The sequence below is a fragment of the Eleutherodactylus coqui genome, chromosome 3, assembly GCF_035609145.1.
Source record: "Eleutherodactylus coqui strain aEleCoq1 chromosome 3, aEleCoq1.hap1, whole genome shotgun sequence".
Lineage (NCBI taxonomy): Eukaryota > Metazoa > Chordata > Amphibia > Anura > Eleutherodactylidae > Eleutherodactylus > Eleutherodactylus coqui.
The window spans coordinates 304,421,455-304,438,501 of NC_089839.1; the positions used below are offsets into that span (position 1 = coordinate 304,421,455).

Here is a 17,047-nt window from a genome sequence, read left to right on the forward strand (position 1 = left end):
ATCTACCATGAGTGGTGTAAGGAGTAGGGGTCCAATAAGCAAATGGACCTCCCTCTGAATTTTGATTAATGCCACTGTAAAACCCCTTTGGAAGAAAGGGCAATCCCAGATTCTACTGGACGGTCAGGGGGCTCCAAAACTATGCCATCCTCCCAAAAGGAACCGGAGCAAGAATGAAAAGTAGTATTTATTCCCATATGTTAGTGGGGTCTCCTTTGGCCCTACTGACATCGGATACTCTCCGTGGCATACAGTAGTTATAATCTCCATTCATCCTGCAAATGTCTGTTGAGTTCTCTCATAAATGATGCACTGGCTCATCTTCAGTGGTGCAAGAAGAGCGGTCATTGGACGTTTGAACAATGGAAGGACGTACTATGGAATGACGAATCTCGCTACTCTATCATCAATTTAGATGGCGGTACCTGGTTGTGGAGGACGCCTGGGAAGCTCCTTTTGGCTGACTTTGTTGTGCCAACAGTTACATATGGTGGAGGTACTGTTATTGTCTGGGATGTTTTACGTGGCATGGTCTCGGTCCGTTGGTTGTAGTGACAAGAACCCTGAACACTGAGGTGACCTGGACATTCTAGACAATAATGTGCTGCTGACAATACTCTGGGAATGGTAGGCCATTCTTCAAACAAGACAACGAGCCTCGTCACAAATCCAATGCTGTTTTGCATTGGTTTGAGGATATGGATGTTCCAAGATTGGATTGGCTGCACAGAGTCCCAGCGTGAATCCTATTGAACATTTTTGGGATGAACTGGAATGTCAGGTCAGGAAATATGAGCAGCGTCCATTTTCTTTGAGAGAGCTTGTCAGACGTTTGCTGAATGAATGAAGGGAAATGTCAGCTAAAGTGTATTAAAAGCTATTAGAAAGTATGCCACGGAGAGTATCTGATGTCATGAGTGCCAAAGGAGCCCCACTAAGTATTAACATATATAAATAAATACTTTTTTTGAACTTACTCAGGTATTAATTAAATTACTTTTGGTAGGATAGTGTAGTTTTGCTGGCCAGGAAATAAATACGTTACATGTTGCACCAAAATCTCTCATTTAGTGGCAACTCTTGGGTGGCAAGGCTGCAGTATACACACACTGCAGTATACACAAACTCTACGCTTAGCGTAAGCAACACCAGGACCACTCGAGTCGTACTTCCTTACTGGCACACTGCTCTGTCTCTCTCGTAGTCTCAAGGCACTTGCTTCTACTAGAGTCCCACAGTGCTCTCCACTTGTGCCAGCGCTCTCCAGGACTATCTCTACAATGTCTCAGCATTCTGGCTTGTCTCTCTGTACTACTCACAAGTCTCCTATTGGTTTCCAGTAAACGGTTTTGTAGTAAACATGTCCTATATATCTCTGTGCACTGTGTTCAGACACTCCTACACATCATCACAGGCCATATTTCTCCCAATGTTGCTAGGTGCCATAACAATATGCGTATGCTTTATGCTTAGTCATCACAGAGACATTTCAATAAACAGTAACAGCATTATAATATCACTAAACATGCCTATACATGCCGTTGCGCACCAAGGACGTCAACATGCCCATGTGTGCGTTTACCTGCACCATAGCCCATACTTGCCAACTTTCTGAATTTCTTTATTGGGAGGTATGAGTGTGCCAAATTATTTAGCAAAAATATGTTCATTTTAAGAGACTACACCTCTCTGAATGTATGTTTGAATGCTGGAACTGAGTAGTTCCAGAAGCCATGCCCAATAAATGTTCAAGTGCCACAGTTTTCGAGAAAGTTTTCGTGATAGTCAGGAGACCAACTCTTCTTTAGGTTCAGGAGGTTCCTCCATTTTTCTGGGAGCCTCCCAGACGTTTCAGGAGAGTTGGCAAGTATGCCACAGCTCTGGTTTTGGACTGGCATGCAAGAGGATCAGATGGGCTCAAGCTCTGACACAATGATAGGCCTTAAAGGTCCAGTAGAAGACAACCCAACATGGAACTGATTTTGCAGGCAATCACTTGCCACTAGCACACTTCCCAACTTTTTAGATAGTTAAGAAGGACACTACTAATTGGGAAATGCAGTAAATTTACTATTGTCAATCTATTTGTAGGGTCAAAAAATGGACATTTAAAGAGCAAAGGAATTTAGGTCAAAAGTAAGGACCATCCCTCCATAAGAAGGACACTTTTGAGGTATGCCACAATGGGCTATGTCTTACTGTGTGATTCATAAATTAATATGATGATAGCAAAGTTTACTATGCAATTAAAAGTGGATGTGTTCTGTATGGATGGAAGGTGGATCTCAGAATTCCATCCCAATAATGCATAGCTGTTTGAGTTGTTTCCTCAGGTGGGTGTTTATATGAGGGATTATCTAGCCAGCAGGATTTCATTGTCTTCTCCTACATGAGTAAACAATGTACTCATTGTGTATGTAGGGCAAACACAATGAGTACAAGGTTTACTCCCCTCAAGTCGCCAAGCCGCTCAAAAGACTGCAGAATTTCCATTCAAATGGAATGAATTTCGACCGCAGGATGACTATTTTTATGCCGGCTAAATCGACAATTAAACAAATAGTCCACGACTGCCTGCGTTGACATGTAACGACAATTGAATAACTTTTGGCCATTTCAACGAATTTTGAGCGATGATTGTAACATATAAAAGGGCCTGTAGGCCTGACCTTCTTACTTAGTTACTCACAAAGGACTCGAACGCACCTCTCTATGGGCCCAAAGCAGTACATTTGCCTTTACACTATGTATATACTTGACAACTAAGAAACCCAACAAACCACATCTGTCCCCAGGGATGAAGAAGCAGTAGATGCACTTCCCTCTGCCACTTTATGTCTCAAAATCTTTTGGTTCCACAAATTTAAAAAAGCCTACTACTTACAAGAGTCTTATGAAAAGTAATTGGCTGTGAATGATATTATCCTCATTACGTTCACACCACATCACAGCCCACACCAATAGATGGTTCAAACTCTGTACAAGGTACAAATCCCCCGGTCACCGTAGGCAGATCGGGCTGAAGTTATAATTCTTCATATGATTTTTCCATCCTAGTTTGTATCTATATTTTTTAACCAGGCATTTTCCAGAATTTTTTTAATTTGCAAACTGCGACCCAAAATATTGTCCATTACCTTATGTTTTCATAACAATTAACTTCAGGCTTCAACATCGCAGTGTGTCGGAAAACTTTGTATATTATGACTCCAAATGCCATCAGGTTAACCTGTAAATAAAACAATAAAAGGGGGCATTAAAAAAATTACAATTTACGCAGTATACCCTCTTGTCAAAAACACTCCCGCCCCTAGAAGGAGTTGCCATTTTGCTGCAAAGCCCGTCCTGCAGTTCCATCTCAGGCAGCTCTGTAAATGATTAGAGTTGGGGTAAATAAATACCTACTTGCGTTTTTCTTGTGCTTTTTTTTAACGCTGCAATATCGCTGCGTTTTTTTTACCGCGATTGTCAATGGGACTTTCTAATGTTAAAAACGCATCGCAAGTTGGTGCTGTGCTATGTTTGTGCGATGCGTTTTTAACATTAGAAATTCCCATTGACAATCGCGGTAAAAAACGCATGAAAAAAACGCGCAAGAAAAACGCAAGTGGGTATTCACCCTTGTGGAGGTTAGATGAACGGTCTTGTCACCGGAGGCCCTACAAGTGGTTCCCCCCTTGGCCTATAAGAGGCTCTTGGAGGCTTCTTGTGTGTAGTGACCTCTTCTTCCGCTTGTGTAGAGCTTGTTGACCACTAGACGCCTCTACGACACAGAGAAGAGATTTCACCCCTTTACCAGAGTCTGAGAGGGGCGCATTATTGGGATGTGAGAAGCTGGATGGTTGTATCGATGAATTGTCCCCCACCGGGCCGTTCTGTCCAGACTGTTAGGGGGTGTTGGGACCAGTGGATGTGTAAGGGCAGACAAAGTGACCGGGCTCAGGACCCCCCGACAAACCGCCAGTAGAGAGGAGCGTCTGACCACACTGTTAGGAGGTGTTGGGACCATTGGATGTGTAAGGGCACACAAGGTGACCGGGCTCAGGATGCCCCTGACAGACCACCAGTAGAGAGGAGCATCTGACCAGACTGTTAGAAGGTGTTGGGACCAGTGGATGTGTAAGGGCACACAAGGTGACCGGGCTCAGGACGCCCCCTACAGACCACCAGTAGAGAGGAGTATCTGACCAGACTGTTAGGAGGTGTTGGGACCAGTGGATGTGTAAGGGCACACAAGGTGACCGGGCTCAGGACGCCCCCTACAAACCACCAGTAGAGAGGAGCATCTGACCAAACTGTTAGGAGATGTTGGGACCAGTGGATGCGTGAGGGCACACATACAAGACCACGAGGCTGACGACTCTCTTGAGAGAACACCAGTAGAGAGAATCATTTATTAGATTGATAAGCACCAGCAGCTCCAACTGTTTCACGGTCTAGCATCCAGAGACAGGGAAAATTATTGTTACAGGCCTCTGTGTCTGTCAGAACCATTTCAGACGCTTGGCTGAAGGACATTTGGTCTCACGGCCCATTATGTGAAAGGTCTTTGACACCTACCATCGGCTCCATTTGCAGGGATGTCGTGAACAATGAAGCCAGATGCTACAGATAGAAACCTGGTTGTCTTTAGAAATAAATCCAAGTTTAGTTTGGGCGTTGACGTCGGCCGTGTTTGTGTCTGGAGACTTCGGGTTGAGCGACACAATCCTGCCTTTGCTGTGGAGTGGCACACGGCCACTACTGCTGGTGTGATGGACTGGGAGCCATCACATAGGACAGTTGGTCAACCCTAGTAGTAACAAGAAGGGCAATGACAGCTGACCATGGTTCAATCTGATATGTTCAGGATATCCTGCAGCCACATGTTCCTCTCATGGCGGCTTCCAAGAGGCAGCAGGATAATGCTCGGCTGCACACACAAGGGGGGTCACAGGAAGCCCCCACAACATTGTCACACTTCTGTGGTTGCCCAGTCACCAGATTTGTCACTAATAGAACATGTATGGGACCATCTATAATGTCAACTTCGACAACCTATGAGCTTGCACAATCTAGCGGCTCAGTTACAGCAAATGTTGAGGGACATCCTGAAGGATACCATACTAAACTTGTATGCCTCCATACCCACCTGTATCACATCTTACATCCAAGATAGAGTTGTTACATGCATGCGGCGCACTAAAGCACCACACCTAAGCACGGACGCAAGATTGTGTCTTGATAAAACCGCAAACACACTTCTAATGCAAGGACCAATGCAAGACCAACACTGCAAGGACCAATTGCACCTCTCCAGGCTATGATGAAAGGACAGCTGTCCCTTACTAATCAGGGAAAGTGGGGCAATCCTGCCTAAAAGCGAGGTGATCGTCCTGATAAGGTTGTCCCCACTGTCTTCATCTGGGACCTAGCTATCCCTGATTAGGAACCTGGATAGATGCACAAAACACATGACACAACACTGTTCACACACACACTGAACACAAAACACGATGGTTCACATCTCATGTCTAGCAACCTGCACAGATATTCAGAGCATATCGCTGTTCACACCAACACACAAGGTTATGCATCCCACATAGAACAAGAACCCCACCCCGAACTCACATGCATACAGATAGCAAACTATAGCTAGTCCAGCTGTCTTCACGTCAAGGGGAAAAAAAGAGAGTCAGCCACCATGCTGAGATACAGGGAATAGTGTCAGGTATCACCCACCTGACTCACACATAAGACATCAGACATCTGGAGGCCGCACCTGCCAAGGGATAAGAAGAAACCTGTGGCACATACACCTGTGCGGTCACCTACCACACACTACTTAATGCACTTACCTCAGAATGCAAGGAGGGGAGTGACAGCAGGTGTCCAGACCGTCCTCAGGGAAGGTGAGAGAGACACTTCAAACTAGTATGCATAACACCAGCTCTGAGTAGGTTTACAACAGAGTAAAGCACTAAAATAACCAGCATCTACTACCAAGAGATGCTGGTATTTATATGCAGCAGACCAGAGGGGACTAGCTGGAGAAACAACACCGAGCCAGATCAATTATCTCTCACCTGTGAAGCTGTGCTCATGGAAACCTGTGGAACCACAGGTCTCAGACGCACAACCTAAACGAGTTACAACAGGCTACTAGAGCTTCCATGCACACACGTATAACATCGTGTATGCAAACTACAGGTTGCCCAACAAGGTGCTGGAGCCTCCATGCCCGCCCATATCACATCTTGTATCCAAGCTAGAGGCAGTACAACAGGGTACTAGAGCCTCCATGCCCACCCATATCACATCCTATATCCAAGCTAGAGGCGGTACAACAGGATACTAGAGCCTCCATGCCTGCCCATATCACATCTTGTATCCAAGCTAGAGGCAGTACAACAGGGTACTAGAGCCTCCATGCCCACCCGTATCACATCTTATATCCAAGCTAGAGGCGGTACAACAGGATACTAGAGCCTCCATGCCTGCCCATATCACATCTTGTATCCAAGCTAGAGGTGATAAAACAGGGTACTAGAGCCTCCATGCCGACCTGTATCACATCTTGTATCCAAGCTAGAGGCGGTACAACAGGGTACTAGAGCCTCCATGCCTGCCCATATCACATCTTGTATCAAAGCTAGAGGTGGTACAACAGGTACTAGAGCATCCATGCCCGCCCATATCACATCTTGTATCCAAGCTAGAGGTGATAAAACAGGGTACTAGAGCCTCCATGCCGACCTGTATCACATCTTGTATCCAAGCTAGAGGCGGTACAACAGGGTACTAGAGCCTCCATGCCTGCCCATATCACATCTTGTATCCAAGCTAGAGGTGGTACAACAGGTACTAGAGCATCCATGCCCGCCCATATCACATCTTGTATCCAAGCTAGAGGTGGTAAAACAGGGTACTAGAGCCTCCATGCCCACCTGTATCACATCTTGTATCCATGCTAGAGGAGGTACAACTGGTACTAGAGCATCCATGCCCGCCCATATCACACCTTGTATCCAACTTACAGTAAGCTCAATAGGATATATTAGAGTCTCCATGCCCGCCCATATCACATCTTGTATCCAATCTAAAAGTGTTACAACTGGGTACTCGAGCCTGCATGCCTGCCCATATCACATCTTGTATCCAAGCTAGAGGCGGTACAACAGGGTACTAGATCCTCCATGCCCCATGTATCACATCTTGTATCCAAGCTAGAAGCAGTACAACAGGGTACTAAGGCTTACATGCCCACCCATGTCACATCTTGTATCCAAGCTAGAGGTGGTACAACAGGGTACTAGAACCTCCATGCCCACCCATATCACATCTTGTATGGAGGCAGGCTAGAGGCAGCCCAACAGGGTACTAGAGCCTCCAGGCCCACCTCTATCACATCTTGTATCCAAGTTAGAGGCGGTACAACAGGGTACTAGAGCCTCCAGGCCCACCTCTATCACATCTTGTATCCAAGTTAGAGGCGGTACAACAGGGTACTAGAGCCTCCATGCCCCACATATAACATCTTGTATCCAAGCTAGAGGCAGTACAACAGGGTACTAGAGCCTCCATGCCTGCCAATATTACATCTTGTACCCAAACTAGAGGTGGTACAACAGGGTACTAGAGCCTGCATGCCCACCTCTATTACATCTTGTATCCAAGCTAGAGGCAGTGCAACAGGGTACTAAATCTTACATGCCCACTCGTGTCACATCTTGTATCCAAGCTAGAGGTGGCCCAACAGGGTACTAGAGCCTCCATGCCCGCCCATATCACATCTTGTATGGAGGCAAGCTAGAGGCGGTACAACAGGGTACTAGAGCCTTCCTGCAACGGGTCATTTTTTTGCTATAAAGGATCCTTTTGCTCTGATGTGTAATCACTTATAACAACATCACAATCACAGAGAAAGTTTCATTCCATTCTGACAACTCCCTCTTGGTACATGATTCTGTTTGACAATGAGTGTATTTTCTGATTTTGCGGGATTAGTTTTGTTTATACTGTAGCATTTTTATTATTTTATCACTTTTCATACATTTACCCATATAGTTTTTTTTTTAGAATTTTGGTAAATTCCTGCAAAAGATTGTTTTGAAATACACTTTTTAAAAATTGCTTTCAATGTTATAAAATAGTTAACTAAAGTATATTCATTAGAGATGAGCGAGCGTACTCGGAAAAGCACTACTCGCTCGAGTAATTTGCTTTATCCGAGTATCGCTGTGCTCGGGTCTGAAGATTCGGGTGCCGGCACGGAGCGGGGAGCTGCAGGGGAGAGCGGGGAGGAACGGAGGTAAGATCTTTCTCTCCCTCTCTCCCGCCCGCTCTCCCCTGCTCCCCACTGCGACTCACCTGTCAGCCGCAGCGGCACCCAAATCTTCAGGGACGAGCACAGCGATACTCGGATAAAGCAAATTACTCGAGCGAGTAGTGCTTTTCCGAGTACGCTCGCTCATCTCTAATATTCACCCCTTTGATCCCCCATCACTGCAGCGCTGCTGATCCTGTGATCTCCATTGAGATTTCTTGATACATGGCCACAGTGACGTGTGTATACGGCAAGTCACCGCTGCAGCATGTAAACAACACCCAGTGGCGACCAGAGGAGCGGCAGCACTGGAGCGCTGTGGAGGTGAGCTCTACATGAAAGAAAAAAATAATACATTTTTGCCTTATTTAGTTTTTAAACTTCTGCCCGAACCTCTCGTTCGGGTTTGGTAGGAGCTCTGCACCCTGGCTGATGGTGAGCGCAAGGGAGCCCATTGTTCTCTGCCCTGCCAATCACACAAGAGTATTTGAAAAAAAGCCCGACAAAGTCCAAATCTTTAGTCAAGAAGCAAAAAGTTTTATATATGAAGATACGGCACTCTTCCAAGTCATTCTAGCATTTGGTGGAGGTCCCAGCCAATACCACAACCTTATGTTAGTTTCTGATGTCTCAAAAGATACAGTGAGTATGACAAGAAGGCTAAGATATCAAATTGGAGTTATAGGGGTTGGCAAAGGGAGCAAGGTCAGACACCAGCATAAAGTTCATAAGGAGCAACGTAGGGCCTGTTCAAAGGTGTATTGTCTCTATTTGCAGGGTGCAGAAATTCGCATCCACCACTGGAGGCGTTATTTCTGGGCTATGGCAAGTATAACATAAATTATAGTACAGTTGCTTATCAATGGGGGGTGGGGGACATAAGCTATTCAGCAAGTCCCTGTTAGGGTAGGCCAACAGGAGGTGTGGAAGGTGGCTATAGCAGGAGGCAGGTATGCACTGGCATGTGTAGTGGTCCAAAACACGTATATCTAGCCCCTCCATGATCATCATACATGTCATGTCTTTTATGTGGATGCACTGAGCAAAGTGTCTTGTCTTCAGTTATGTGTAGAGATGAGCGAGCACCAAAATGCTCGGGTGCTCGTTACTCGGGACGAAATTTTCGCGATGCTCGAGGGTTCGTTTCGAGTAACGAACCCCATTGAAGTCAATGGGCGACCCGAGCATTTTTGTATATCGCCGATGCTCGCTAAGGTTTTCATTTGTGAAAATCGGGGCAATTCAAGAAAGTGATGGGAACGACACAGCAACGGATAGGGCAGGCGAGGGGCTACATGTTGGGCTGCATCTCAAGTTCACAGGTCCCACTATTAAGCCACAATAGCGGCAAGAGTGCCCCCCCCCCCCCGCACTGTCAGCATAAAGATCGTTCTTCTCTGCCGCAGCAGTAACAGCTGTGGCAGAGAAGAACGATGTTTGCCCATTGAATTCAATGGAGCCAGCAATACAGCCGACTCCATTGAAAGCAATGGGCTGCCGACGATCGCGGGATGAATTGCAGGGAAGGGCTTATATATTTAAGCCCTTCCCGACAATTCATCCCGCGATCGTCGGCAGCCCATTGATTTCAATGGAGTCGGCTGTATTGCCGGCTCCATTGAATTCAATGGGCAAACATCGTTCTTCTCTGCCACAGCTGTTACAGCTGTGGAAGAGAAGAATGATTTGTCTTCTATATGTTCTCAATGGGGTCGGCGCTGCTGCCGCCGGCCCCATTGAGCGCATATAGAGAAGAAGGACCGTTGGGGTTCTTGAAGCCTAAAATCACTCCTAACGCTCTCCCTATAGCAGCCCCGGCATCAACAGCACTTTCCCTCAGCTAAGTGAGAACGCATCTGTGGCGAGCCGCGGGCCGGCAGATTTTAATACTCGGGTGACACCTAATCTCGCCAGCCACTCACTGCAGGGGGGTGGTATAGGGCTTGAACGTTGCAGGGGGAAGTTGTAATGCCTTCCCTGTCTTTCTATTGGCCAGAAAAGCGCGCAAATTTCTCAGGGAAGAAAATGAAAGTAACTCGAACATTGCGTGGTACTCGTTACGAGTAATGAGCATCTCGAACACCCTAATACTCGAACGAGTATCAAGCTCGGACGAGTATGCTCGCTCATCTCTAGTTATGTGTATTGCACAGCTGCAGCATGTAAGAGGTTAATGACTGGAAGTGGCTGGGATATGTCTGGAAAATGTTTGTCTAGTCACGTAATGATTGAATGCTATAAATATGAGTGATTGAGAGTTAGATGTGGTCTTCTATCTGCTTCAACGGTTGTGAGAGTTATGAGTGCGCGGCCACATGGGGGTAGCTTCAACCCTCATGTAGTGAAGGATGGAAGCAGAAGAGAGGTATCCTGAGGTCCCCAATTCTAGAAACCATCTGTAAGAAGTAAGAGGGAAAAAAGTAGTCTGCCGTGCAGTGTTCACGCTACAGAGTACAAGTGAGTGTCAGTGGTGTGTTTCCTTCCCTCGTTCTCCTCCGGAGTGTTCCCTTTCACGAGTGGAACCTTACAGATAACTTAGCCTGAAGATTCGGTGTCATCCTGTGTTCTCCTCCCTGACTTTCCCTAACTTTAATTCTTGCACTGACCAAAGTTACATGCGTCCCTCCGGGGAGGAGTCTGGTAGAGCCACCGGGACAAGTGCCATCTCTACCCCGCCGGCTCCTCAGCGTGGGCCTTGTGTCTTGGTGGCTGCAGGACGTTACACATGTTAGATGCCATCATTAGGTGGCTTCACCTAGTTAAACAGTCAGATACAGATAGAAATACAGTACCGGGTCGGGTCCAACCTACTTTGATAAGCCCGTCCAACAGACCACTTCACCATGGGCTAAAATACATTTGCCATGTTACACTTTCTTCATTTTCAATGCTATTGCCTCTTTTACAGAACCTGAAATGTTTCCCTCTGCTCTCCAGAACTAACAGTCATATTTGGTTTACCGCAATGTGCATGATTATGGGGGCAGCAACCTTTTTATTTGTCATGATTTGACCTTTCGGCCAACAATCCTTTTTGTGGGTAGACTTTGCATACAGGAGAGTAATCACCGTCTAAGACCCGTAAATAAGAAAACTTCAAGCTTTCATACCACACTTCATCTCCTCAGTTACTTCTACGCTTGAGAGCCTGTAAAATATCAAAAACACTATTTCCTACAGGAATTTGGCATCCTAATACTGTTTTTATAACTCAATAAGGCAGATTTTTGGAAGAAGATGGGGATCGTCTCTTTTACAAAATCCCCCAATTTTTGTGTCTTCTTCTGTAAATCCAACCTCCTGTATAACCTTAAGTGTTTCGGATTAACCCCCATCATTTAGAGTTAATGTCAGACGTTTTCTCGTCTTTCTTGTCGTGTTTGTCTACATTTTCATTTGACCTACAAATAAAACCTTGTGCGCGAAAACAGTCCGAGAAAATATGCTGACGATGTGAAACGGACGGCCAAATCAGATTAGGCCGATCTGGAACGTAGTCAAGCACAAATAAGAAACTATGTAATATTAAGGAGGAAATAACTTTTGTTCAGACCTCTAGTAGGTCAGGAAAGTTTACGGCGAGTTTTTAAGCCAAATGCAACAACTTAGCAGACCTCACGCTGTTCCACAGGAACAATTTTCCTAGATGCGCCAGGTCTGCTAGTCAATGAGTGTCTCTTCATGTGAAATAGCCGGCTTCTGTCTGATACTACAATTTGGGTTAAAAATAACTGTGATGATTACAGGGTACAGAAGAATTTGTGAAGCATGAAGATGACAGTGTAATCTTCGAAGATGTCCGATGACCAATAACAGAAGATACAACACAATATTTGAAATATCAGATTATCAAACTGTTGACACACTTTCTTGTTCAACCCCCCGTTGAGTTTTCCAAAGTACCAGCTCACATGTCAAACTTTATTTTGTGCTTTCAGAAGTTCCAGACCCAATATTAAAAAACACACCCAGATGCATAAAAGAACAAGAATGAATTTTTAACGTTGACCAGAGGTCTTATCCTTTACATGTCCTCTAAACCACGTGAGGTGGAGGCCCTATTGGAAGATCTAAATTGGCTTGCCTGTTATAGTGCCAACTTTTGCCTTCCAAGACGGAAGATCTAGATGCTTTTCCCTCTCTACACTCTTTTCTTGACCCTTGAGGCAAATCTAAACACCCTTGCTTGCTTATAAGCAAGCTCCTCTGGGGAGGGGAGTTCAGAACAGGCTCCACCCAGTAGCAAAGGCCTTATGATTAGAAGTTATTATTACATAGAGCTAGTAAGATTGGAGTGCGTTTTGCTATCTGAGAATATGTACATTAGGGCTTGGATCTATCTTGCCACCCAATCAATAGAAAAGCATTGCCCCAGCATGGGTTAGCCCATGATCTGGGTTAAAATTTAGGTTCAACTTGATGCCCTGATTTGGTTGATTAAAGTAATTGAACTTAGTTTAGCAGCTGGAATCCAAGATGTGACACTCTGCTGATAGCCTGATAAGCTTTTCCGGAGAGGTGAAATTACACTCACGTTTGCTGCTCGTAGCGGCCATATTTTTACTATCGCTGTGATTGCAGGGAAGGTCACCTGACTACAGTCACTTTGCACAATGCATTTCTTCTAGGGTTAACCTTTGATCACAGATCAAGTAAACTTTTTTTAAGTGAAGATTTTGCAAATCTTAGATCAAAAAGGGTTGGTGTGACATTTTTTCCTTAAACCAAGTTCAGCAACTGATCGCAGTTTAACTAAACCTGGATTGACAGCATGGTTGGTGCAACTGGTCCTAAAGAGGAGAAATGCTGAAAAAATGACAAAAAAACAAAACAATGATAAATCACCTGCCGCATTAGTGCAACTTCTCCAGTAGTCCCTGGCAGTTTTGATTGATTTTCCTGCAGCAGTGATGGGTCATACATGTCTGCTGCAACTGGATACTGTCCTCAGTGGTGATACTGGCATGTACAGCACAAGACTGCAGAAGCCAGTGATTGGCTGCAGAAGTCATGTGAATAAGCGGCACGTCACTGCTGCAGGAAAGTCAGCAAAGACCAGCGGGGACCACCGGAGCAGTGCTGATAGAGTGGTGGGGAATTTATCACATGATTAATGGTTATTTCATTTTTTCATGACATTCCCTCCCTATAGCCATTTTTTTATGATCTCGAAGAACCCCTCTAACTGTCATGTCTGTCTCCTGAGATCTGTTGTTCTACAGGTGCTGTTGTTCTATGAAGAACAGTTAAAGGACCAGGGAATGTTTAGCTTGCAAAAAAGAAGGCTGAGAGGAGACTTAATAGCTGTCTACAAATATCTGAAGGGCTGTCACAGTGCAGAGGGATCAGCCCTATTCTCATCTGCACAAGGAAAGACTAGAAGCAATGGGATGAAACTGAAAGGGAGGAGACACAGATTAGATATTAGGCAGTGAGGAGATCAATGAGTGGAACAGGTTGCCACGGGAGGTGCTGAGTTCTCCTTCAGTGGAAGTGTTCAAACAAAGGCTGAACAAATATCTGTTTGGGATGATTTAGTGAATCCTGTACTAAGCAGGGGGTTGGACCCGATGACCCCGGACGTCCTTTCTAACTCTACCTTTCTATGAGTCTATGAGGTGCTCTGGAGTTCTCCTGCTCAGGTGTGGCTGGGCGTGTGTGTGTCTCCAGTCAGCGAATCACTCCAGGTCAGTACACATAAGAGCTGTCTTCCCAGGTGTGTATGTAGTCAGCTTTCTCTGTTCTCATTCTCTCTCTGTGTTGTGTGAGCAGGCTCTATGTGTGGTGGCTGCAAGAAAGGTTTGTGTCTTGTGGTATTGTTTGGTTATGTTGTTGGACTCCTGGTTAGTGTAGGGACTAGCGGTATAGCTAGGAGCCGTGACATGGTCCGCTAGCATCCATATTTTGGCCAAAATGTCAACTAACACCTGACATGTATAGCATTAACATCTGCTACTAGTGTTTGCATATTGGTTGCTGTATGATGTGATTATGGCTCTGTGTGTCTTCTTATCCTGTCCAGTTGTCACTGTCGGTGGTGGCATATGTATGCATCCTAGCCTGGGTGCGTGGGTTCCTAGGGGCAGCGAGGGCCCAGATCCGAAGACCACTGGGCTGCCTATTGAAGCAATGTCCCCACTCAGGTAGGTCCTATGTCATCTTCCTCTGTAGAAGATAGGGAGAGGTGTTAATCGTTGGTTGTTTCACCTGGTGTTCCCTATCCCTGGTAACGTTCCTATGGGCCCAATGTTCACTTGCTCACACGAATGTAACAGAGAACTTATCACAATGAAAAGTGATGCAACCCTAAATAATGTAGTAACCAGCCTCCGTCTGTTATGCCATTATCATCCTTAGCACCACCTTGCCCTTGCTAACACCTGGCCTTTGTATTTTTGCCTACCGTTTTCTCTAAACTTAAAGGGGTTGTCCCGCGCCGAAACGTTTTTTTTTTTTTTTTAAACCCCCCCCCCCGTTCGGCGCGAGACAACCCCGATGCAGGGGTTAAAAAAACCACCCGCACAGCGCTTACCTGAATCCCGGCGGTCCGGCGTCTTCATACTCACCTGCTGAAGATGGCCGCCGGGATCCTCTGTCTTCATGGACCGCAGGGCTTCTGTGCGGTCCATTGCCGATTCCAGCCTCCTGATTGGCTGGAATCGGCACGTGACGGGGCGGAGCTACACGGAGCTACACGGAGCCCCATTCAGAAAAGAAGAAGACCCGGACTGCGCAAGCGCGGCTAATTTGGCCATCGGAGGGCGAAAATTAGTCGGCACCATGGAGACGAGGACGCTAGCAACGGAGCAGGTAAGTACAAAACTTTTTATAACTTCTGTATGGCTCATAATTAATGCACAATGTACATTACAAAGTGCATTATTATGGCCATACAGAAGTGTATAGACCCACTTGCTGCCTCGGGACAACCCCTTTAAGAACTTGTGTAGTACCTTACTGACGACTCAGCAGCAGTTCTTGGATCTTGAACTCTGATTATATAACTGGCCAGCTTTTGACAAAACCATAATCCCTCATTCGTCATATTCAGTGCGTTCCGTGGGTTGATGACACCCTATACGGAATTTTTGTTGCATTCCCTCCACCATAAGAAAAAAGCTATATTTGATAGGCAATCTGCTTGTTTTCTTCTTCTGTCCTGTACCTAAACCAAGCTTATAACATAAATATAGTATCCAAACCAAGTTCAGTACATAGATACAATACCAGAACCAAGCTCACACTATAAATACAGCACCAGAACCAAACTCATATATACAGTGCCAGAACCAAGCTCATAACATAAATACAGCACCAGAAACAAGCTCATATTACAAATACAGCATAAGAATCAAACTCATAACTTAAATACATCACAATGCAACCTTACCACACAGACACACTACCACAACCAATCTCATAATATAAATACAACATGAACCAACATCAGTGCATAGATACAATGCCAGAAGCAAACGTATAACATACACACAGCACCAAAAGCAAGTACATAACACAAATATAACCCCGGTACCAAGCTCATAACCTAAATAAAGCAGCAGAAATAAGTGATTTTGTTGAGGGGTGCCAATGGGTGGACAGTGGTGCTTCAGAACCTAAGAGGGGCTGAGGCAGACCCTGGTGGAGGTTGATTCATATAGCTTCACAAGACACTGCGGCATGGAGGAATAACATGATCCGCCTGATGCAGGGGCGTAACTAAAGGCTCAGGGGCCCTGATGCAAAAGGTGAGCTGCCCCCCCCCCCCCTTCTATCTGTATCTGTACCCGTACCCATACCTAAACCATGCTGCACAGAGGCATAACTTGAAGCTTCTGGGCCCCAATGCAAAACCTGTAACAGGGCCCCCAACTATAATGCTTTATTTATAGTACTTGGCTCCCTATATGGAGAGGAGAGGCCTTATAGGCCCCCTAAGGCTCCTCGGCCTGGGTGCAACCGCATCCACTGCATCCCCTATAGTTACGCCCCTGGTCTGATGCCCCCTACAAACTGTTGGCTGGTGCCCCGTTCAATCGCACCGGTCACAGGTAGCTAAGGCCGGCTATCATGACATTTGTAGTCTTTCCCCTAAGATCCCGCCCCTTGCCTGGTCCTATATATACCAGGTAGGCAGCAGCTTTGAATTTATAGGGTAGGAAAGCAGACTACGGTAGCTAATATCTCAGTGGAAGCAATGGGTTATCACCACACATCACAGCTCTTTGCAGTATGTTGTTAAACAATCCTCTTAATCTTACTTAAATCAAAAATGCTCCAATAAAACACTGGAGAATGTTAATAAAAAAGGAATGTTGTACTCACGAGAATGATGAGACAGGCCGGTCCAATAAAACTCCATATAAAATTATTCTCTGTGCTCAGCCAACATCTTCAAAATAAATAAAATATCACAGCATTAATAATTTATCCTGTTGGGAAAATACATCTGAGGAGCCAGTGCTACAATGTAGACACACAGTACTTACACTTTATCTGTGCCGTAATACTTGTATCCCAAAACAGCCGAAACCCCCACCACTACGGCTGGGCTGCAGTATCCAAAAATGTAGAAGTTCTTATGTAGGAATCCTCGATTGTAAATAACACCGACCACTATGAGATACAGATGAATCCCTTCAATGCACATCCAGGCAAAGGCAGCGAGGAAGAAGTAATGGAGCAATCCGGCAATGACTGCACAAAGAACCTAGAAGACAAAAGTTAGGAATCTCAAACTGG

The 17,047-nt window shown here is 45.5% G+C and overlaps 1 protein-coding gene across 1 annotated transcript in view; it reads right to left on the reverse strand.

Annotated features, from left to right (window-relative positions):
• Positions 1–17,047, reverse strand: part of ADGRL4 (adhesion G protein-coupled receptor L4) — a 160,053-nt gene that overhangs the window by 9,659 nt on the left and 133,347 nt on the right. Inside the window, exons 12-14 of the mRNA XM_066597834.1 lie at positions 16,795–17,015; positions 16,631–16,697; positions 3,138–3,229 (exon numbers count right to left, since the gene is read on the reverse strand). Of these exons, the coding sequence (XP_066453931.1) occupies positions 3,138–3,229; positions 16,631–16,697; positions 16,795–17,015 (380 nt within the window). The remainder of the gene's footprint in view (positions 1–3,137; positions 3,230–16,630; positions 16,698–16,794; positions 17,016–17,047) is intronic.